At 43.2% G+C, this 25,236-nt stretch overlaps 1 protein-coding gene across 2 annotated transcripts in view; it reads left to right on the top strand.

Moving 5' to 3' along the window:
- The window catches only part of GXYLT1 (glucoside xylosyltransferase 1), a 58,008-nt gene that overhangs the window by 10,779 nt on the left and 21,993 nt on the right, over positions 1-25,236 (top strand). Inside the window, exons 2-4 of one of the 2 annotated variants that reach the window (XM_040410852.1) lie at positions 6,853-6,945; positions 21,545-21,725; positions 24,832-24,957. In XM_040410852.1, the coding sequence (XP_040266786.1) occupies positions 6,853-6,945; positions 21,545-21,725; positions 24,832-24,957 (400 nt within the window). The remainder of the gene's footprint in view (positions 1-6,852; positions 6,946-21,544; positions 21,726-24,831; positions 24,958-25,236) is intronic. The other variant, XM_040410853.1, reaches the window with a different exon arrangement.

A 25,236-nucleotide genomic window follows, 5' to 3' on the forward strand; every position in this document is an offset into this window, starting at 1 on the left:
ATATGACTGCCCTCATGAGGCTTAAAGGGAACCTGTCACCTCAAAATCGCATATAAAAACGCCAGCATTACCTTATAGTAGCCCCCAGTCTGTTATTAATGATGTGTTTGATCCGGTAATCTGATGCTCCATACATGACCAAAACGATGTTTTAATCGCCATCAGCGCTATCTCGCCAGTCAGTCTGAAGTCAAGGGGGCAGCGGCCTCCTTGCTTCAATTAAAGATGAGCACGCCCCCTAACCGTCCCCTCTTCTGTGTGATTGACATCCTGCAGTGCGGCCTGGGATCGCGTTAGTCTCACGCATGTGCGGTGTGCTAATGAAACCCGGCTAACTGCGGGAGACGGGATCGCGCAGTAGCAAGGAGCGCACAGCGCATGCGTGAGACTAACGCCATCCCAGGCCGCACTGCAGGATGTCAATCACACAGAAGAGGGGACGGTTAGGGGGCGTGCTCATTTTTAATTGAAGCAAGGAGGCCGCTGCCCCCTTGACTTCAGACTGACTGGCGAGATAGCGCTGATCAGCTGAAAAACAGCCTGTTTCAGTTTATTTGTTGTTTTCATTAAATTGAATGCTCAAAAAATGTTTTGTCTCACTCCCATTTCTTCTTGTTGCATGTTGAAGCTCTGTATGGAACCTTGTTAAGATCCAGCCATTCTAAATATGATTTTTTGCCATTTTTCAAGTGGTCTTAAACTTTTGATCAGGACTGTACATGAGAGCTCAGGCAGGACAAGGGGCAGTATAGTCAAAGAATAAGTTGACTATCGGAATGTACAAGAGAGATCTTGCTCTAAACCTCCAACCAAAAAAGTAAGATGAAAATAGGAACACAAATAAAAAAATTCATGGCACGCTGCTATACGTATGTTGTGCTTGGACAGTTTAGGCATAATGGAGCAGATTTCTTAATCCTATAGATGGTGTAAGCTTAGACCTGCAGCAGATTTATCACAGGGGCTCAGGCTGGATGATAAATCTGGTGCAGGGATGGACATTTTTCTCTAAACTATACCAAATACTGGTCGGCTTCCTTTGACGCAGGATTTTAACCTTTCACTACCAGCGCCATACATGTACGGGGCTGGATTGATAGGAAAACATGGCGCCCGCTCACACGTGCAGTGGGCGTCATGGTCAGTGGGTCTCCGCTGTTTCAAACAGCAGAGATATGCGGCTAATTACCACGACCGGCAATAATGCTGATCGCAGTAATTAAAGCCTTTAGATGCTGTGATCAATTGAGATCACGGCATCTAAAGGGTAAAAAACCCGGAAGCTCCGAACATATGGTGGCAGGCCAAAATAAGAAATGAGCAATTGTCAGTAATAAATGGATTAAAAAAATGCCATGATTGTTCAGAATGAAAAAATAAAAATTCGGATATTGTACGCTCAAATACGAGCTTCAAAATAACAAAAAAGTAAATTATTTTTTTATATATATATATATATATATATATATATATATATATATAAAAACATTTTTTTATCACCCCCCTTTCCGTATAATAAAAAATAAATACATAAATAACGAAAAATATAAACCTCATGGGTATCACCGCAACTGAAAACGTATATAAAAATATTTTTCCAATACAGTGAATGATTTTTTTCATTGCTTCTCTTGCCCCAAATTTTTTTTTTAAGATGTGATCAAACACACTCCAAAATGGTATCCATAAAAACTACAGATTGTCCCACTAAACATTAGCCCCACACGGCTTAGGGTACTTTCACACTTGCGTTGTTTGATTCTGGCAGGCAGTTCCGTTGCCTGAACTGCCTGACTGATCAGGCATTTTTCAGAAAAAATGCCTGATCAGTCAGAAAAATGCATTGCAATACCGCATACGTTTTTCCGGCAAAACGGATCCGGTATTTATTTTATTCTCATTTTTAAAGGTCTGCGCATGCGCAGACCGGAAGGACAGATCCGGCATTCCTGTATTTTGAATGCCGGATCCGGCACTAATACATTCCTATGGAAAAAAATTACGGATCCGGCATTCAGGCAAGTCTTCAGTTTTTTTCGCCGCAGATAAAACCGTAGCATGCTACGGTTTTCTCTTTTGCCTGATCAGTCAAAATGACTGAACTGAAGACATCCTGATGCATCCTGAACGGATTACTCTCCATTCAGAATGCATAGGGATATGCCTGATCAGTTCTTGTCCGGTATAGAGCCCCTGTGATGGAATTCTTTGCTGGAAAAGAAAAACGCTAATGTGAAAGTAGCCTTAGGCCTCTTTCACACTTGCGTTGTCCGGATCCGTTGTGTACTCCATTTGCCGGAGGTGCCCGCCGGATCCGTAACACCGCAAGTGAACTGAAAGCATTTGAAGACGGATCCGTCTTCAAAATGCGTTCAGTGTTACTATGGCACCCAGGACGCTATTAAAGTCCTGGTTGCCATAGTAGTAGTGGGGAGCGGGGGAGCAGTATACTTACCGTCCGTGCGGCTCCCGGGGCGCTCCAGAATGACGTCAGAGCGCCCCATGCACATGGATGACGTGATCCATGCGACACGTCATCCATGCGCGTGGGGCGCCCTGACGTCACTCTGAAGCGCCCCGGGAGCCGCACGGACGGTAAGTATACTGCTCCCCCGCTCCCCACTACACTTTACCATGGCAAACAGGACTTTGGTTACCATGGCTGCAAGGACGCTATTCAGAAAAAGCTAAACGTCGGATCCGGTAATGTGCCGAAACGACGTTTAGCTTAAGGCCGGATCCAGATTAATGCCTTTTTAATGGGCATTAATTCCGGATCCGGCCTTGCGGCAAGTGTTCGGGATTTTTGGCCGGAGCAAAAAGCGCAGCATGCTGCGGTATTTTCTCCGGCCAAAAAACGTTCCGGTCCGGAACTGAAGACATCCTGATGCATCCTGAACGGATTTCTCTCCATTCAGAATGCATGGGGATAATCCTGATCAGGATTCTTCCGGCATAGAGCCCCGACGACGGAACTCTATGCCGGAACAAAACAACGCAAGTGTGAAAGAGCCCTTAGGCCTTAGAAAAAAACTGAAGACTTGTCTGAATGCCGGATCCATCATTTTTTCCCATAGGAATGTATTAGTGCCGGATCCGGCATTCAAAATACCGGAATGCCGGTTCCTTCCTTCCGGTCTGTGCATGCGCAGACCTTTAAAAATAAGAAAAAAATAAAATACCGGATCCGTTTTGCCTGATGACACCGGAAAAACGGATCTGGTATTGCAATGCATTTTTCAGACTGATCAGGATCCTGATCGGCGGAACTGCTTGCCGGATCTCTCTGCCGCAAGTGTGAAAGTAGCCTTAGTAGATATAAGTATAAAAAAAGTTATGGGGGTCAGAATATGGTGATGTAAAAATAATATTTTTTTTCAAAGTTTACATTTATTTAGACATAAAAAACCTGTACATATGGGGTATCATTGTAATCGTACTGACCCAGAGATGCCATAATAAATGGTGGAATTAAAAAATACAACTTGTTCCGCAAAAAATAAGCCCTCGTACAGCTATATGAACGAAAAAAAAAAAAAAGTTATGGCTCAAGGAAGATGGGGAAGAAAAATGAAAACGCAAAAAAAACTCCGGTATCCTAAGGGTGAAACCAGAATTGTGGCATAATATTTTGGTGCAAAATGTTGATTCTTAGGCCCCACCCCTATTACGAAGTCCCACCCCTTTCTCAAGCAAGTGGAAAAAGTTGTTGAAACCCTAATTAACTTTTTATTATTGTATTGTAAAATGATTTTATACAGGAAGCTGAAGGCTTTGCAGCCCTGTGATAGTGCTGAAATCATATCAGACTTTATTTCTCTTAGGCCGAATGCACACGGCCGTGTTCCGCGGCCGAGAGCGGTCCGTGGTATGCCGGGCTGGATTCCTGTTTAGAGCAGGAGCGCACGGCGTCATTGGTTGCTATGACGGCGTGCGCTTCATGCCGCCGCTGCACTATGACATGAAGCGCTCGGCGTCATAGCAACCAATGACGCCGTGCGATCCTGCTCTGAACAGGAATCCAGCCCGGCATACCACGGACCGCTCTCGGCCGCGGAACACGGCCGCGTGCATTCAGCCTTATGCTGGGCTTTGTGAACTAATGCCATGTTTTTGTATTTGTGTCATTTGATTTGAATAAGGTCTCCTTCACACCCGGCAGTGTAAATACCGATCAAATACGGATGTGCAATACAGATTTTTATTTTATTTTATTTTTCTTTGCTCTATTTGGCTCCATCCATATTTGTTGCAGTTTTAGTTACTCATATTTTGTTGTTTTTGTACTGTTGCTGCAACCTATATATAAGAAACAAAACGAATGCGCCCATGAACTATGCACCTACAGAACATGCCTTTTTTTTTTATTCGGCTTATTGACTTCTGTCGTTTAAAAACAATACAAATATATGGATCTGTTGCGTGTTAAAAAGTGCATGCAACGGAAATGTGAATGAGACATTTGTAAATGTATTTCCACTGTACTTCAATTTATAAAACAAAATTAATATAGATCTGTAATACGGAAGTGTGAATGGGCCCTAATAGTGTACTTGAAATTATGAAAAAAATGTGCTGATTTGAAAGAGGAAACCAATTAGGAATAGATTTATATGTACAGTTGCAAGAAAAAGTATGTGAACCCTTTGGAATGATATGGATTTCTGCACAAATTGGTCTTAAAATGTGATCTGATCTTCATCTAAGTCACAACAATAGACAATCACAGTCTGTTTAAACTAATAACACACAAAGTATTAAATGTTACCATATTTTTATCGAACACACCATGTAAACATTCACAGTGCAGGTGGAAAACGTATGTGAACCCCTAGACTAATGACATCTCCAAGAGCTAATTGGAGTGAGATGTCAGCCAACTGGAGTCCAATCAATGAGATGAGATTGGAGGTGTTGGTTACAGATGCCCTGCCCTATAAAAAAACACACACCAGTTCTGGGTTTGCTTTACACAAGAAGCATTGCCTGATGTGAATGATGCCTCGCACAAAAGAGCTCTCAGAAGACCTACGATTAGGAATTGTTGACTTGTATAAAGCTGGAAAGGGTTATAAAAGTATCTCCAAAAGCCTTGCTGTTCATAAGTCCACGGTAAGACAAATTGTTTATAAATGGAGAAAGTTCAGCACTGCTGCTACTCTCCCTAGGAGTGGCCGTCCTGTAAAGATGACTGCAAGATCACAGCGCAAACTGCTCAATGAGGTGAAGAAGAATCCTAGAGTGTCAGCTAAAGACTTACAAAAGTCTCTGGCATATGCTAACATCCCTGTTAGCGAATCTACAATACGTAAAACACTAAACAAGAATGGATTTAATGGGAGGAAACCACAGAGGAAGCCACTGCTGTCCAAAAAAAACATTGCTGCACGTTTACAGTTTGCACAAGAGCACCTGGCTGTTCCACAGCAGTACTGGCAAAATATTCTGTGGACAGATGAAACCAAAGTTGAGTTGTTTGGAAGAAACACACTACACTATGTGTGGAGAAAAAGAGGCACAGCACACCAACATCAAAACCTCATCCCAACTGTGAAGTATAGTGCTGGGGGCATCATGGTTTGGGGCTGCTTTGCTGCGTCAGGGCCTGGACGGATTGCTATCATCGAAGGAAAAATGAATTCCCAAGTTTAAATCAAGACATTTTGCAGGAGAACTTAAGGCCATCTGTCTACCAGCTGAAGCTCAACAGAAGATGGGTGTTGCAACAGGACAACGACCCAAAGCATAGAAGTAAATCAACAACAGAATGGCTTAAACAGAAGAATATACGCCTTCTGGAGTCGCCCAGTCAGAGTCCTGACCTCAACCCGATTGAGATGCTGTGGCATGACCTTAAGAAAGCGATTCACACCAGACATCCCAAGAATATTGCTGAACTGAAACAGTTCTGTAAAGAGGAATGGTCAAGAATTACTCCTGACCGTTGTGCACGTCTGATCTGCAACTACAGGAAACATTTGGTTGAAGTTATTGCTGCCAAAGGAGGTTCAACCAGTTATTAAATCCAAGGGTTCACATACTTTTTCCACCTGCACTGTGAATGTTTACATGGTGTGTTCAATAAAAACATGGTAACATTTAATTCTTTGTGTGTTATTAGTTTAGGCAGACTGTGATTGTCTATTGTTGTGACTTAGATGAAGATCAGATCACATTTTATGACCAATTTGTGCAGAAATCCATATCATTCCAAAGGGTTCACATACTTTTTCTTGCAACTGTAACTGGCAGAAGAGTCTTGTGTGTGTGTGTGTGTGTGTGTGTGTGTGTGCTCTAAACACCAATACATGCTTCTGATTTATGGTCTGTTATATTAGCATGTATTGAAACCTGCTCCGATCCTTAATGGCTCATTTACATGACCATGGTCCTCCCTGGAAACGTGGTCCATGTGTCGGCTGCATCTGCTGGGTTAACCGCGGCTCCCCTGATGTGAACTGACTGTATCATAGTGATTTTAGATAGTTAGGGGCACATTTATTAAGACTGGCGTTTTAGACATCGGTCTTAATAAACCCCTAAGCTGGCGGTGGTTCCGGCAAAGTTATGAAGAGGCGCAAATCATAAATTCCTTTGATACAGTTAGTTCAGGGGAGTCGTGGCCAACACAAGGACCAAGTTTGTGGTCATAGGAAGCGGAGTAAATGGCCCTAAATGAGTCCGCTCTCGATGTAGCCCTTAGCCTTGGTGTTTCGGGGGCAATGCCTGTCTTTCGTACGGGAATGTAGTGATGAGCTTGTGTTTGCAGTTGTGGACACGTCTGTGCATTTTACACCTTCTATTTTTAAAAGCCCTCTAATAGCCGGAAACTTTTGTATCTCATTCTGTCAGGTGTAAGGATTTCTCTCTCTCTTTCTGGAACCCCTATTGGATGCTGCCCACTGGTGTTTGTGGAAAAAACTGCTTTTGGGAAGCTGCTTTTAGGTAGGACTTGTCTTTATTGGTTTGTAGGTGGGAATAATGCTCAGTTGTCTACTCAAGTCTAACTGTTTGGTCCATTTTTCCCAGAATTTTAATTAAAGGGTTGCCCGAGTATTTAATACTGATGACCTGTACTCAGGATAGGTCATTAATGTCAGATCAGTGGGGGTCCGATTTCTAGCACCCAGCTGTTTGAAGAGACCGCAACGCTATGGTAAGTGCTGCAGCCTCTTTCTAGGCCAGTGACGTTCATTGGTCACATGGCCTCAGCCAATAACAAGCACAGCCACTATTCAATAAACTGCACTGCACTGTGCTTGGTAAGCTGCAATGAAGCCGCTGGGTTCTCAGGAGTTCTTCAAACAGCTGAAGTCTGAGCCCCACGAAATATCAGATGAACTGGATCTTGAAGATAGGTCATTAGTGTTAAACGCTCATAAAACTTAAAATTTAAAGAATCACTGTACTTTCACACAATTTCATTTAATAGAGAATGGTGTAACTAGCAAACTTCTAAATCATGTCATTTAACCCCTTCAGGACCCTGCCATTTTTCACCTTAAGGACCAGGCCATTTTTTCCAAATCTGACATGTCACTTTATGTGGTGATAACTTTAAAACGCTTTGACTTATCCAGGCCATTCTGAGATTGTTTTCTCGTCACATATTGTACTTCATGACAGTGGTAAAATTGAGTCAAATTATTATTTTTTTATTTATAAAAAAAAGCCAAATTTGCAAAAAATTGGGAAAAATTAGCAAATATCATTTTCTCTACTTTTATAATAGATAGTAATACCTCCCAAAATAGTTATTACTTTACATTCCCCATATGTCTACTACTCTAGATCATTTTGTGAATGCCATTTTATTTTTTGGGGACGTTAGAAGGCTTAGAAGTTTTAAAGTAAATCTTGAAATTTTTCATAAAATTTCCAAAACCACTTTTTAAGGACCAGTTCAGGTCTGAAGTCACTTTGTGAGGCTTACATAATAGAAACCACCCCATTTTAGAAACTACACCCCTCAATGTATACAAAACTGATTGTACAAACTTTGTTAACCCTTTCGGTGTTCCACAAGAATTAATGGAAAATAAAGATGAAATTTCAGAATTTCACTTTTTTGGCAGATTTTCCATTTTAATCAATTTTTTCCAGTTACAAAGCAAGGGTTAACAGCCAAGCAAAACTCAATATTTCTAGCCCTGATTCTGTAGTTTACAGAAACACCCCGTATGTGATCGTAAACTGCTGTACGGGCACACGGCATTGTGCAGAAGGAAAGGAACGCCATACGGTTTTTGGAAGGCAGATTTTGCTGGACTGTTTTTTTGACACCATGTCCCTTTTGAGGCCCCCTTGATGCACCCCTAGAGTACAAACTCCAAAAAAGTGACCCCATTTTGGAAACTACGGGATAAAGTGGCAGTTTTGTTGGTGCTATTTTAGGGTACATATGATTTTTGGTTGCTCTATATTACACTTTTTGTGAGGCAAGGTAACAAGAAATAGCTGTTTTGGCACCGTTTTTATTTTTTGTTATTTACAACATTTATCTGACAGGTTAGATCATGTGGTATTTTTAGCAAGTTGTTACGGACGCGAAAATACCAAATATGACTTTTTTTGGTTGTTTCAGTTTTACATAACAAAGCATTTAAAAAAAAAATAAAGATTTTTTAGTGTCTCCACATTCTGAAAGCCGTAGTTTTATTTATTTTTTGGTCGACTGTCTTGTCGACTGTCATTTTTTTGGGGATGAGATGACTGTTTGATTGGTACTATTATAGGGTGCATATGACTTTATGATTGTTTGCTATTACACTTTTTGTGATGGCTTTTTTTACACCGTTTTTTTATTTTTTACGGTATTCACATGAGGTGTTAGATCATGTGATATTTTTTATAGAGAAGGTTCTTACGGACGTGGCAATACCTAATATGTCTACTTTTTTTTAAATTTAAGTTTTACACAATAATATATTTGAAACAAAAAATAAATTATGTTTTAGTGTCTCCCTATTCTGAGAGCCATAGTTTTTTCAGTTTTTTGGCAATTGTCTTAGGGTATGATTTTTGCGGATTGAGATGACTGATTGGCACTATTTTGGGGTGCATATGACTTTTCTATCGCTTGCTATTACATTTTTTGTGATATAAGGTGACAAAAAAATGCCTTTTTTTTTTTTTTTACGGTGGTCACCTGAGGGGTTAGGTCATGTGATATTTTTATAGAGCAGGTTGTTATGGACGCGGCAATACCTAATAAGTATACTTTTTTTATTTACTTAAGTTTTACACAATAACAGCATTTTTGAAACCAAAAAAACTATGTTTTAGTGTCTCCATATTCTGAGCCATAGTTTTTTTTATTTTTTGGGCGATTGTCTTAGGTAGAGGCTAAATTTTTTGCGGGATGAGGTGCTATTTTGGGGGGGTATACGCCTTTTTGATCGCTTGGTGTTGTACTTTTAGTGATGTAAGCTGACAGAAAAATTGTTTATTTAGCATTTTTTTATTTTTTTTTGACTGTGTTAACCTGAGGGGTTAGCTCATGTGATAGTTTTATAGAGCCGATCGATACGGACGCGGCAATACCTAATATGTGTACTTTTCTTTTTTCCCCTATTTTTTTTTATTTTTTATTATTCCCTTTATTTTGGCAAAAGGATATTTACATTTTGATTTTTTGATTTTTACTTGAAACAAAAAAATTTTTGGGGGGAGAAAACGTTCCCCCCCCCCCCCCCAACTTTTCACTTTATTTCTTTGTCCCACTTCTGTATTGTCATGCATTGGCTGTAAGTGTATTACACACTGTAATACACTTACACCCTTCCTGCCTGTGAGATCCAGGGGGCTGGATCTCACAGGCTGTCCCGGAAGGTAGCCACGATGCCTAAGGAAGGCATTGTGCTGCCTTCCATGCCATTGGGTCCCCGTCACAGCAGCACGAGGACCCGATGGCAGCTCCGATACCCGCAAGGACATTGCATACATATGCCGCGGTCAGCGCTGACTGCGGCACATCAAGGGTTAATGCGCCGGCATCAGTGATTTCACCGATGCCGGCGCATGCAGCAGGGGTCCGGTTACCAGTGACTGCCGACCCCTGCCGCGGATCGGCTGCACCCGTCCGATCACAGCGCTGTACATGTACGACGATGATCCTTAAGACACGGACATCTGTGCCGTACATGTATGGCGCGGGTCCTCTACGGGTTAAAAATATGCCTGCATCCACCTGAAAAAGAAGTCATGGCCACTAAGGGTCTCACTTCCACTTAATTTGCCGTTCACTGCCAGTTATCAAGCAAGATCAGTCCCTAATAACACAGAAGATGGCTCACAGGAAATGGGGACATGTCAGAGCTAGCTGAGATCCTGAACCTGATAAAAGAACTGCTTCTACGCAGCTTTTAAAGATAATAGGAGCAGCCTGTGTGTCCGTAAATGTGATTTATGTTCTGTTCAGTAAGTTCCGGAGCTGAAAACAAACTTAGTGGGAAGTGAGGGAAAGGATGTCAAAGCTGTACAGTGCTGGCAGATTTCATAGAAGGGAGCTGCTCTCTGCTTGTGAGAGAAATGCATATAGTTGTGCAGCTGATTGTACAAAGAAACACAGCAATTATGCAAATGTTTTTTGAAAACTCAGTTACGCTTTAAAAGTATTATCTGGCTTGTAAAATGTCTTTCTAATATGTGGGCGTGGGAGGGGCTCCAACTGCTTCTTTGCTGCCAAAATAATGAGTTATAGTAAGATTGCACATTTTTTCGCCGTTTGAATCTATTAGCATCAGTGTTTTATAGGACTGCTTCAGTCATTATGACCAAAGAACTGCCCAAGAGGTGTATGCTGTGTCTGGCTTGTATAGAGAGAAGGTTGCTGAGGAGTTCTCGAATTGTAGCTTTACATGCCCTGATTGGTTCTGAAGTCAGCAGAGTCTGATAAACCCTATTCTCGTTGTGCAGTCACCCACACTATAACTAGACTATGTTCAGATCATGTTTATCGTTACCATTTAATGTATACGTTGTTTTTACTGGATAGCATTGAATAGAATAGCTCAGTCTGTTTGCAGTTTGATGTATATGACTGGGGGCCAAAAGTCCCTTCTTTTTGGCTTCTGGCTTTTTTTTGGCTTTTTTTTAGCGGAGAAAAAAGTCCTGCGTGCAGGATTTTTCTCCCTGTTATTTTTGACGAACTCTGTGTCAGAGGCCTGAATTGAGCCTCAGATACAGATGTGAATGTGCCCTTGCTGTGTTTAATAGGTTTATTACTGCTGTATTAGGCCTCATGCACACAGCCGTGGCCCGTGTTGCGGGCCGCAAACGTATGTGCTCCCCACATCACGGATGCGGACCCATTCACTTGAATGGGTCCGTCATCCGGAGCTGCGGTGCGGAACGGAGGCACAAAACCCCACAAAAGCACTATGGCGTGCTTCCGTGGTGTTTCTGTCCGTGCCTCCCCACCGCCAAAAAAATATAACTTTTTCAGTTTTTTACGGTGCGGACATATCACGGACCCATTCAAGTTGAATGGGTCTGGATCTGTCGTGGCTGCCGCATGGATGGGGCCCGTGCATTGGGGAACGCAAATTGCGGCCGTGTGCATGAGGCCTTAGCCTGGTGTTCCTTGGTTATCTTCTCAGGGTCAGATTTTTTATCCCAGGGAGAATTCTGTCCCTCGGGGCAGCGTTCTCCAGATTCATCAACATGGTACAAGCCCATGTGTGAAAAAGTGGCCAGATCCCCAGATGTATTTCTGTCCAAGAAGGTATTTGGGTCGACTGATCTGTTAAATGTTTGACCAGTCATATCAGACGTTTCAGTGAAGAACTTCTCACCACCTCCTTAAATTAATGGATATTTAGCTGTATGAGCTAATCTGATAGTCCCAGCACCCGCATTCCCATTTGTCATCTTCTTCCATGTTTTCTTAATAATTTGTAAAACTGAGAAATGTATGTGCACTAATGTACACATTCTCTTATAGAAAAAAAATGGTTTATATACCGAGGTTACTTTTTCATAGGTTATCAATAATTGGGTGTTTGTGTGTGGGTGTTTGGCCACATTTAGCTAGTAAATACTGCCATCTTGTGGTCATTCTTCAACACTACATAACTGACTTGCTGTGTATGTGGGAACTTGTGTTGTAGAGGTTGCTCAGTTTCTTCTGAATCCGTTGCAAAGTCTCCAATGGGTGACTTTGCAAAAGCGCTTTGTGTATGTGTGTCCTCAAGCTGGGAGAGCTCTGGAGGGCGGCATTAGTATTTACACCGCCCCTCCCTGCAGCACTTACTGGAAGCAGAATTAATTATTAGCAATAGCTGACCATACTTTATTGTAGGATATACAAGCAACATTTAAAATGAAATAGTAATACATTAAAGGGGTATTCCCATCACATACAATGGGGGCATATCGCTAGGATATGCCCCCATTGTTTGATAGGTGCGGGTCCCACCTCTGGGACCCACACCTACAACGAGAGCAGAGCGGGGAGAGCTGTGGCTGGATGACCACCACCATAGAAGTGAATGGGAGCTCATCTTGCACGTGCGGCCCCTGCTCCCATTCATTTCTATGGGGCAGACTGAATATTTCGGCAGCCCCATAGAAATGAATAGAGGGTGGCTGCACATGCGCAGTGCGCCCTCCGTTCGTTTCCCCACTCCGTTCTCATTGTAGGTGCGGGTCCCAGAGGTGGGACCCGCACCTATCAGACAATGGGGACATATCCTAGCGATATGCCCCCATTGTCTGAGATGGTAAAACCCCTTTAAGTCCGGCTAGATCTGTAGGACATGTAGCATCAGTTTTGGGCCAACGAAAAACAGATGAAGACAAAATATGCTATTATTTTCTCTGAGCGGACATAGTCAGTAAGAAAACTGATCTGTGCATTGCCCGTTGAGTTTTCAGTGCATGTGCTGTCTAGTTGGACGGCACCCAGACATGTGAGGCTACTTTCGTACCAGCGTTTCTGCTGGATCCGTCATGGATCAGCATTAAACGCTTCCGTCATAATACAACAGTCTGCATCCGTTATGAGAGGATCCGGTATTATTATCTCTAAAATAGCCAAGATGGATCCATCTCTAAAACCATTGTGTCAGATCCGTCCCCATTAACTTACTCCGCACCACATCGCAACCAAACGGAACGGAATGCATTTTGGTGCACTCCGTTTCGTTCAGTTCAGTTTTGTCCCCATTGACAATGAATGGGGACAAAACAGAAGCGTTTTCTTCCGCTATTGAGATCCTATGACTGATCACAATAACGGAAAGGGAATGCGCCTAAATTGTTTGTGTGACTTAGGCCTGTATTAGACGCTATACAGATACATTTTATTGAATAACTCAGCGGCTATGCTAAATTTTTTATGACATACAATTACAAAAGTATTCAGATCCAGGTGCTGGTTTGAAAACTGTAGAATATTTTTCGTAGGACGATCCCTTTAATGCACTTTCTTTGAGCTGCACATTATTATTAGGTCTTTATACTGTAAAGAGCATTATACATTTTTTTTATTTCTCATTGACTTCAGTTATACCCGATGCAATATAAAAAGAATGGTGACTATTTCAGTACGCTGCTACAGAATATGTTAGTGCCTTATAAGCAAGAGGAAATAACGTTGGTGAGCATTTATAGCTTGCAATTTACCTAGGAGTATTGCTAATGACCAGGTTACATATTTGGGGTGCACAGATGCACATGAATGTTGTTTGGGTCCACATCCGAGCCACATTTTTTGCGGCTTCCTTTTAATGGGGCCGCAAAAGATACGGACAGCACTCCGTGTGCTGTCCACATCCGTTGCTCCGTTCCGTGGCCACGCAAAAATAAAAAATAGAACATGTCCTATTGTCCGTTTTGCAGACAAGAATAGGCATGTCAATTATGGGCGGCCCGTTCCATTCCGCAAATTGCGGAACACACACGGACGGCATCCGTATTTTGTGGCTCCGCCATTTGAGGACCGCAAAACACGGCGCGGTCATGTGCATGAGCCCTTAATGGGACATTATTTAAAAGGTGATAAATGAAAGTTCTTTCCAGTGAGACATTGCCTTTCTGTATAAACCGCTACACACATTATCATATTGTGGGTCTCGGGGAATTCCTGGGTTTGTGAAAGTGGCAGCTGAAACCACACATGTACTGGGAGAGTTATCATACTGGTGCAATGTAGAACTGGCTTAGTTGCCCATAGCAACCAATCAGATTCCTCTGGTTTTTCAGAGTTCCTTTGGAAAATGAAAGGTGGAATCTGATTTAGTTGCCATGGGCAACGAAGCCAGTTCTACTTTACACCAGTTTGATAAATCTCTCCCCCCCACCCCCCACCCCGTGTATTTGGGCTGGGCTAGGGCAGCAAACTACCCCAAATTGATAAATCTCCCCCATGAATCTTTTATCAGCGTAATGGATTGTGTATCATAAGGATATAGTCACACACCGCATCTAAATGCTTTTGCCTATCCATGCTGCCAAGTATTCTCAGTCACAATGTGTATGGGAGATAACATATGCAGTACATGCGAGTATATCCTGAAGGAGAAACCGAAGTACACATGATGCAATAATATTTGTAAATGGAACAGATAGCTCAGCCTATATATAATGGAGCGTGACCCTGCATGTACAGCCAAATCTCATGGGCAAACTGGCACAGTGCAGAACTCCCACTGATCATACATGTCCGGCTGATTTTACCTCTTTACGCAAATAGCGATCCGCGATCCGTCTGTTCCGCAAAAAGATAGAACAAGTTCTATCTTCTTGCGGAACGAAAGCACGGAACACCACAGAAGCACTCTGTAGTGCTTCCGTGGAGTTCTTTTCCGTGCTTCCGTTCCGCACCGCTCTGCATCTCCAGATTTGCGGACCCATTCTAATCAATGGGTCCGCATCCGTGATGTGGAATGCACACGTTACAGTGCCCGTGTATTGCGGATCCGCATATGCGGTCCGCAATACGGCAACGGGACACCTACGGTCGTGTGCAGGAGCCTTAGGCCTCTTTCAGACGGGCTTCCCGGATTTGCTCCGGATGAGTCCTGGGTGTATTGTGTGAAACACAACACAATTTCAGTCATTTTTGACAGCGATTGCGTTGTGTTGTTCAGTTTCGTGTGGGTGCAATGCGTTTTGCATGCGCGTGATAAAAAACTGAATGTGGTACCCAGACCCGAACCCGGACTTCTTCACTGAAGTTCGGGTTTCTGTTCGATGTTGTGTAGATGTAATTATTTTCCCTTTATAACATGGTTATAGGGGAAAATAATAGCATTCTTAATACAGTATGCTTACTAAAATGTTGCTTGAGGGGTTAAAAAATAAAAAGCATTAACTCATCTCATCTACTTGATCGCGCAGCCGGCATTGTCTTCTTTCTTCATATTTGAGGACCTGGAAAAGGACCTTTGATGATGTAATCCTTCATTCAACAGGACCTGCGCTGACGTCACCACGCGGTGTGCGCGATTACGTCATCAAAGGTCCTTTTGCAGGTCCTGAAAGAAGAAGAAAGAAGACGATGCCGACTGCGCGAACAACAGGATGAGGTGAGTTAATTTTTTAACCCCTCAAGCAACAATTTACTAAGCATTCTGTATTAAGAATGCTATTATTTTCCTTTATAACCATGTTATAAGTGAAAATAATACCGTAAATTGACTTTAATCCATTTGCTAACATCCTCTCCTAGCAACCATGCGTGAATATTGCACCGCATCCGCACTTGCTTGCGGACGCTATGCGATTTTCATGCAGCCCCATTCATTTTTATGGGGCCTGCGTTGCGTGAAAAACTCAGAATATAGAACATGCTGCGAAGTGAATGGGTCCCGATTCAGTGCGGGTGCAATGAGTTTACCTCACGCATTGCACCCGCGCAGAATTCTCGTCCGTGTGAAAGCGGCCTTATAGTGCTAGATTCGTAGTCATAGGCAATTGCCGCAGACTGTGCACCCACAAATCAGCCCACTACTTTTCTTAACCATGCATCAGTCTATGTTTTACCACTTGATGTATGATACTAAGGCCCCCTGCACACGAACGTGTGCTTCCCGTTGCCGTATTGCGGACTGCATTTGTGGATTCGCAATACACGGGTGCCGTTCTGTGGGCATTCCGCATCACGGATGCGGACCCATTCACTTGAATGGGTCCGCAAATCCGGAGATGCGGATTGGAAGCACTGAACGGAGGCACTACAGAGGCTTCCGTCGGGTTTCATTCCGTACTTCCGTTCCGCAAAAAGATATAGGACATGTTCTATCTTTTTGCGGAACGGCCGGATCGCGGACCCCTTCAAGTGAATGGGTCCGCGATCTGCTGCGGCTGCCCCATGGACTGTGTTCGTGCATTGCGGCCCGCAGTACGACCACGGGGTGCACAAGTTTGTGTGCAGGGGGCCTAAGCCTAATAGAAGCACTATCACGTTTAAGTGACAGCATCCCAGAAGAGGTGTCAGCCACAGAGTGCTGTGGTCTCTTTGAATAGCTGATCAGCAGGCTTGCCAGGTGTCTGATCCCCACCAGTTTGATTTTGATGAAATATCCTGAGGATAGGCCATCACTATCAAATTCTTGGAAAACCCCTTTAAAGGAGTTGTTTCGAAGCAGCGGTGGGGGATCTTCCAGATAAGTAATGAATACTTCTTTATGGCAGCCGGATCCCCTGCGTTTTCCAGGTTCCTCCTTAAACCAACCACTTTAATGCCTGCACAGGAGTGTCAGGAATACGGACGAATAATCCATGGAGTTCCAGCTCTGCCGCAATCCCTTAAAATTGAGACAAATGAAAAAACCCGAGCAGGAAAAATTACTCTTCCTAGGCATACTTTCCTATGTTGGCTAATGGCATTGATTGTCTGAAACGCGTAGGACGTTTGTTGTGTGTCTTTTTATGATATATAAAAAAGGACTCTATTTTACAGGATTACTGCAGCGCTGGATCTACTTTACACGTGCCTGTCATTTCACAATGTTCATGACCAGATCCACTTACGGAAACTTCCTACCTATAAATCTATTTAGAAGAAAAGATGGACACAGATTTTCTATATGACCAGTCAGGGCATTTTCTACTCTTTCAGTTGTAAGATCTTACCTCCCTGAAGAGCAAGGCCTCTTTCACACTTTTCCGTTTATGGGACGCTTTTTGCGTTCTGTATACGGAACCATTCATTTCAATGGTTCCGCAAAAAAAGGAATGTACTCCGTATGCATTCCATTTCCGTTTTTCTGTTCTGTTGAAAGAACATGTCCTATTATTGCCCGCAAACCACGTTCCATGGCTCCATTCAAGTCAATGGGTCCGCAAAAAAAAAAAAAAGTAACACATACGGAAATGCATTCGTATGTCTTCCGTTTCCATTCTGTTTTTGTGGAACCATCTATTGAAAATGTTATGCCCAGCACAATTTTTTTCTATGTAATTACTGTATACTATATATGCCATACGTAAAAACGGAGCAGAAACGGAAACAAAAAATGGAACAACGGATCCGTGAAAAACGGACCGCAAAACACTAAAAAAGCCATATGGTTGTGTGAAAGAGGCCTAACTGTGTAACATACAAGCAAAGATCCATCTAATGATCTTCAGGGAAGTGTTTATATGAAATACACTGTCAGCAGATTTGTACCTATGACGCTGGCTGACCTGTTACATGTGCACTTGGCAGCTGAAGGCATCATATGTGCCCTCATTTCTAAGAAAAATTAAGTTTTAATAGGAGCAACAGGGGCGTTGTCGTTATACCTAGAGGCTTCCTCTGCAGCTGCTGCACCCTCTCCACTTTAATTGACTTTAGAAGAAGTCAGGGCTAGTTGTGATGATGGTTATACAGCCTGATCCTACAGGCTCACGTGCATATAATAAAACATCATTTTTCTCAGCAATGAGGGCACACATGAACATGGGACCCACACAGATGTCTTCAGCTGGCAAGTACTCATGTAACAGGTCAGCCAGTTTCATAGGTACAAATCTGCTGACAGATGCCCTTTAAAGGGAACCTGTCATCTGGAACACGGTGTCTGAGCTGAAGGCAGCCTGATATAGAGCAGGAGGAGCTGAGCACATATATAATTTTAGAGGAAAAGATTTAGTGAAGCTTGTATTTTATCCATTTATGTTCTCTTTCTGATCTTTGAAGACAAGGAGGAGGACCGATCAGTGACTGTGTATACAGAGATAGCTGTCAATCACTGACTGAAGACAAGGAGACGGTCCTATCAGTGACTGACAGCCTTCCCTCTATGACTATATGATTGTGTATACAGAGATAGCTGTCAGTCACTGACTGAAGACAAGGAGGAGGTCCTATCAGTAACTGACAGCCTTCCCTCTATGACTGTGTATACAGAGATAGCTGTCAGTCACTGACTGAAGACAAGGAGACGTCCCTATCAGTGACTGAGAGCCTTCCCTCTATGACTGTGTATACAGAGATAGCTGTCAGTCACTGACTGAAGACAAGGAGGAGGTCCTATCAGTGACTGACAGCCTTCCCTCTATGACTGTGTATACAGAGATAGCTGTCAGTCACTGACTGAAGACAAGGAGACGGTCCTATCAGTGACTGACAGCCTTCCCTCTATGACTGTGTATACAGAGATAGCTGTCAGTCACTGACTGATGACAAGGAGACGGTCCTATCAGTGACTGACAGCCTTCCCTCTATGACTGTGTATACAGAGATAGCTGTCAGTCACTGACTGAAGACAAGGTGACGGTCCTATCAGTGACTGACAGCCTTCCCTCTATGACTGTGTATACAGAGATAGCTGTCAGTCACTGACTGAAGACAAGGAGACGGTCCTATCAGTGATAACAGCCTCCCCTCTATGACTGTGTATACAGAGATAGCTGTCAGTCACTGACTAAAGACAAGGAGACGGTCCTATCAGTGATTGACAGCCTTCCCTCTATGACTGTGTATACAGAGATAGCTGTCAGTCACTGACTGAAGACAAGGAGACGGTCCTATCAGTGACTGACAGCCTTCCCTCTATGACTGTGTATACAGAGATAGCTGTCAGTCACTGACTAAAGACAAGGAGACGGTCCTATCAGTGACTGACAGCCTACCCTCTATGACTGTATATACAGAGATATCTGTCAGTCACTGACTGAAGACAAGGAGACGGTCCTATCAGTGACGGACAGCCTTCCCTCTATGACTGTGTATACAGAGATAGCTGTCAGTCACTGACTGAAGACAAGGAGACTGTCCTATCAGTGATGACAGCCTACCCTCTATGACTGTGTATACAGAGATATCTTTCAGTCACTGACTGAAGAGAAGGAGACGGTCTTATCAGTGACTGACAGCCTTCCCTCTATGACTGTGTATACAGAGATAGCTGTCAGTCACTGACTGAAGACAAGGAGACGGTCCTATCAGTGATGACAGCCTTCCCTCTATGACTGTGTATACAGAGATAGCTGTCAGTCACTGACTGAAGACAAGGAGGAGGTCCTATCAGTAACTGACAGCCTTCCCTCTATGACTGTGTATACAGAGATATCTGTCAGTCACTGACTGAAGACAAGGAGATGGTCCTATCAGTGATGACAGCCTACCCTCTATGACTGTGTATACTGAGATATCTGTCAGTCACTGACTGAAGACAAGGAGACGGTCTTATCAGTGACTGACAGCCTTCCCTCTATGACTGTGTATACAGAGATATCTGTCAGTCACTGACTGAAGACAAGGAGACGGTCTTATCAGTGACTGACAGCCTTCCCTCTATGACTGTGTATACAGAGATATCTGTCAGTCACTGACTGAAGACAAGGAGATGGTCCTATCAGTGACTGACAGCCTTCCCTCTATGACTGTGTATACAGAGATAGCTGTCAGTCACTGACTGAAGACAAGGAGACGGTCCTATCAGTGACTGACAGCCTTCCCTCTATGACTGTGTATACAGAGATAGCTGTCAGTCACTGACTGAAGACAAGGAGACTGTCCTATCAGTGATGACAGCCTCCCCTCTATGACTGTGTATACAGAGATAGCTGTCAGTCACTGACTGAAGACAAGGAGACGGTCCTATCAGTGACTGACAGCCTTCCCTCTATGACTGTGTATACAGAGATAGCTGTCAGTCACTGACTAAAGACAAGGAGACGGCCCTATCAGTGATTGACAGCCTTCCCTCTGACTGTGTATACAGAGATAGCTGTCAGTCACTGACTGAAGACAAGGAGACGGTCCTATCAGTGACTGACAGCCTTCCCTCTATGACTGTGTATACAGAGATAGCTGTCAGTCACTGACTGAAGACAAGGAGACTGTCCTATCAGTGATGACAGCCTCCCCTCTATGACTATGTATACACAGATAGCTGTCAGTCACTGACTGAAGACAAGGAGACGGTCCTATCAGTGACTGACAGCCTTTCCTCTATGACTGTGTATACAGAGATAGCTGTCAGTCACTGACTGAAGACAAGGAGATGGTCCTATCAGTGACTGACAGCCTTTCCTCTATGACTGTGTATACAGAGATAGCTGTCAGTCACTGACTGAAGACAAGGAGACGGTCCTATCAGTGACTGACAGCCTTCCCTCTATGACTGTGTATACAGAGATAGCTGTCAGTCACTGACTGAAGACAAGGAGACGGTCCTATCAGTGATGACTGCCTTCCCTCTATGACTGTGTATACAGAGATAGCTGTCAGTCACTGACTGAAGACAAGGAGACGGTCCTATCAGTGACTGACAGCCTTCCCTCTATGACTGTGTATACAGAGATAGCTGTCAGTCACTGACTGAAGACAAGGAGACGGTCCTATCAATGACTGACAGCCTCCCCTCTATGACTGTGTATACAGAGATAGCTGTCAGTCACTGACTGAAGACAAGGAGATGGTCCTATCAGTGACTGACATCCTTCCCTCTATGACTGTGTATACACAGATAGCTGTCAGTCACTGACTGAAGACAAGGAAGAGGTCCTATCAGTGACTGACAGCCTTCCCTCTATGACTGTGTATACAGAGAGCTGTCAGTCACTGACTGAAGACAAGGAGACGGTCCTATCAGTGACTGACAGCCTTCCCTCTATGACTGTGTATACAGAGATAGCTGTCAGTCACTGACTGAAGACAAGGAGACGGTCCTATCAGTGATGACAGCCTCCCCTCTATGACTGTGTATACAGAGATAGCTGTCAGTCACTGACTGAAGACAAGGAGGAGGTCCTATCAGTAACTGACAGCCTTCCCTCTATGACTGTGTATACAGAGATATCTGTCAGTCACTGACTGAAGACAAGGAGACGGTCCTATCAGTGACTGACCGCCTTCCCTCTGTGTATACAGAGAGCTGTCAATCACTGATAGGACCACCACCTTGTCTTCAAAGATCAGAATGAGCAGGAATATAAATGTATAAAATACAAGCTTCACTAAATCTGCTCAGCTCCTCCCGCTCTATAACAGGCTGCCTTTACCTTACATTGTATTTTCATGGTGACAGGTTCCCTTTAACTGTTGAACATTTAACCCTTCACTCTTCACACATGTATGTGTTTTTTTTTATTTTTTATCTTGCAGGTACAACCCTCCTGAAAAACATGAACTGGATCTGGATCCCATGCACTTGGCAGTCGTGGCTTGTGGCAATCGACTGGAAGAGACGGTCACAATGCTGAAGTCTGCACTTCTATTCAGTATGAAGCCCCTTACGTTTCATATCTTTGCTGAAGACCAGCTGCACAATGACTTCAGCACAATTGTGAGTAACTTGCTAGAAACCAGTTTAATCTACCATTTCCTTCTTGTTTTCTATGACGGTGGTTTAATTTTTTTTAAATAGATCTGACAGCTGCATTCATTCAGTGCATCGACGCCCGCTTGTGGCATGATCAGCTGTGGATGCAAAGCTTGCTAGTGCAGTCTTCAGGGATTCCTCCTGGCCTTGAGCTGCATCTTTTCCACAGATGATTGCTGCTAACTAATTGAGAATGGCAGCTGGAAGAAAATCCGAGTTTTTTCAGTCTTGCGGTTACTACTGAATATGTGTATGTTATTTCCACGTAAAGACTGGGCCTATTTGCATTTTTTATTGTTCCTTCCCAAGTTTTAATAGCCATAACTTTTTTATTTTTCCGTTTACATAGTCATAGGAGGGGTTATTTTTTGTGGGACAAGATGCATTTTTTACCATTTATTTAGCATGACTTGTATTGGAAAACGGGGAAAAAAAAATATTTTGTGGGGTAAAACTTAAAAAAAAAAAAACACACAACTCTGCTGAGGTTTTGACATTGCAGTGTTCTCTGTGCACTAAAAATGCCATGACATCCGTATTCTGCAGATCAGTACAATTATGGCAATACCAAACTTGTATAGTTTTTATTTTGTTTACGGTAATTACTTTTAGAAAAATTAAAATCTTTGAAAAAATAAAAAATGTCTTTGCATCACCATTTTCTAACAGCCATAACTTTTTTATATTTCAGTCTACAGAGCTATATGAGGACTTGTTTTTTGCGTATGTATGACTTTTTGATCACGGTCATTGAATATTTAAAGGGGGACAAGATGACAGAAAAATGGCAAATTTAATTAATTTTTTTTCAAGGAGATTTTTTTTAATATTTTATTAGTTCAGACCTTTTCATACTTGGCAATACCTAATATATTTATTTCTATTGTTTTTAAATTTCTATATGTAAAATTGGGAAAGGGGGGATTTAAACTCTGATCAGAAGGTAGAGGGAGCCGAATCCCTGTGCCTTACCTCACAGATGCCGTGATCAGCGTTGAACGTGGCATCTGAAGGGTTAAATGATGGGGTTCGGCGTGATCCCTATTCCCCGTCATTGCGGCCTGGTGTCTGCTGTATGATACAGCCGGCACCCGCCGCGTATGGAGCGGGCTCACCACAGCAGCCTGCTCCATGCAAATACAGGCGCATAATGCCATACGTGTACCCCGTTATGCATTAAGGGGTTAAGCAGGGATTGGGAAAAGAGTCTGTAAACTAAAGCAGGACTTTTACGTGGTCAGGGTTTATTCATAACACAAATGAGGGACAAATCTTTCCATTATAGTTTTCTCTGTACGTTCCACTCCGGACTTTGGCTTGCAGATACTGACTGTGTGAACATGACTTTAGGATAATTTATGGCTAAAAGATGTTTCATCCCCTAATCCCCCAGATTAAAGTCATTGACTGGCCAAACGAGTGTTCGTATGAATGTTCGTTCCTGGTCATTGCCCGATGTAAGCGTACACTGTGATCAGTTCCTTTTTTTGTAGATGATAGCATCTTTTGTGGGCATAAAAATGATCATTTATTAGTGGCAGTGTAATCTGTGAGAGGAGGGGTTTGAACAAATGATCACCAAAACAATCATTGTTTTAAAGCTCTCCTGACATTTACAAAGTGAAAATGAAAGTCACTCAAGCACCGTTTGGCTTTCTATATTGTCAATTGATGCAGGCAATTCATCTGCCTGCTTAAAGGGACCCTTACCCCCACCTTCCCTGTCTCCAATGTATGATATGTACGGGTCCCACCTCTCGGACCCGCACCTATGCTTAGAACAGAGCCCGCAAAATCCCTTAGGGCACACCCCTATTCATTCCTATGAAAGCGCCAAAAATACATTTTCCTTCACCCCTATAGAAGTGAATGGAGCGGTGGCCGCAATTGCGCTGTGCACCTCCCATTCAAATCAATGGGACTTCCGATGATGGCCAAAGGTGTTGCTCGGCTATTATCGGCGCTTCCATAGGAATGAACGGAGGATGGCTGCGCATGCGCAGTGCGTCCTCTTGGATTTTGCGGGCTTCGTTCTAAGTATAGGTGCGCTCCCGCCATCTTAGTAATATGCCTCCAATGTCTGAGATGGGAATAACCCTTTGTCTTCTTTGCGACCAGGCCAATTTTGGAAATGTTTTAAATTTTTCCTCTGTTTTCCAAGAGCCATATATTCTTTCTTTCTCTGTTGCCATTACCATAGGAGGTTTTGTGTTTAGAGCATTCACTGCACTGTAAAAATCACATGACTACCTTAAACTGCAGGTCAGTACAGTTACGGCAGTACCAAACTAATATTTTAAAATTATTTTAAATAGTAAAACTTTTTTTATTGCTTTGTGTTGGCATATTCATCATTCATATTTTAAAGTCTCTAAACAACTGGAGGAGCCATTAATAGAGCCCCCTTGGCCAGCTCTGAAAGTGGAGACAACCTGTCCTAGTCAAATTCTAGACTGGGTTGTTTCAGCCATTTAACTAATTTCTGGGGAATCCCTTTAAGTTGAGAATATGCTTGAACACTAAGGCTACATTCATATATGCAATGTGAACTCTGGCAGCCTGTTGCTGCAGAGGAACATCCTGCCGGAGTTCACTGTATCCAGCATAGCCAGATAGGGCAGTGCACTGCCAGATTCCCTATCCCCAATGGGATCCGACTCTTTCCAACATAAATGCCAGCTTTCAGGCAGGCAAAATGTCCTGCTTGCACACCTTTTTGTCCAGCGTAAAGCCAGCATTTTTGCCGGAAAACATCCAGATCCTCGTCATATCCCATTATATTCAATTGGGATCCAGTGGTGTGCAGCCCTATCCAGCTGTGCCGAATGCAGTGAACTCCGACAGGCTGTTCCTCTGCCGCATATGTGAACTTTAATGATTTGCTCAGTGATCATCATCAGTGACTGGGAGCCAAAACCAGGAGCGGAGGCTACACAGAGATAAGGGATACTGGAAAGATCTGCATCTGGTTTTGCCTCGGAATCACTGATGGAAATCACTGACCAAACACTGACTGTGTGAAAGCGACCTAGCTGGGGATCGAGAGAAATACTTTCTTTTCCTTTTACAGCTGAACAGATGGGGATTTTCGCAGAAGTTTAAGTATACACTTTATCCAATCTCCTTTCCATCGGAAAATGCAGCAGAATGGAGGAAACTTTTTAAACCATGTGCGTCACAGAGATTGTTCTTGCCGGTAAGGTGTATTGCATAAAGTATCCGCTATTTTTTCTTTCTATCTGCATATCTGGTTTGAGCCAAGTTTTAAGTTATCCCCTATCCATAGGGAACTGCGCTATCTCCGATGCTCCCATAGAGAAGGAATGTAGCGGCAGTGCACATGCATCAGAATGGGGAAGCTGGACCCCATTCTCGTGATTGGTGGGGGGGCCAATCGTTTGGACTCCCAACGATCAGCTAGTTACCCCTATCCTGTGGATAGGGGATAACTTAAAAACTTGTCACAACCCCTTTA

Source organism: Bufo bufo, chromosome 1 (assembly GCF_905171765.1).
Source record: "Bufo bufo chromosome 1, aBufBuf1.1, whole genome shotgun sequence".
Classification (NCBI taxonomy): Eukaryota; Metazoa; Chordata; class Amphibia; order Anura; family Bufonidae; genus Bufo; species Bufo bufo.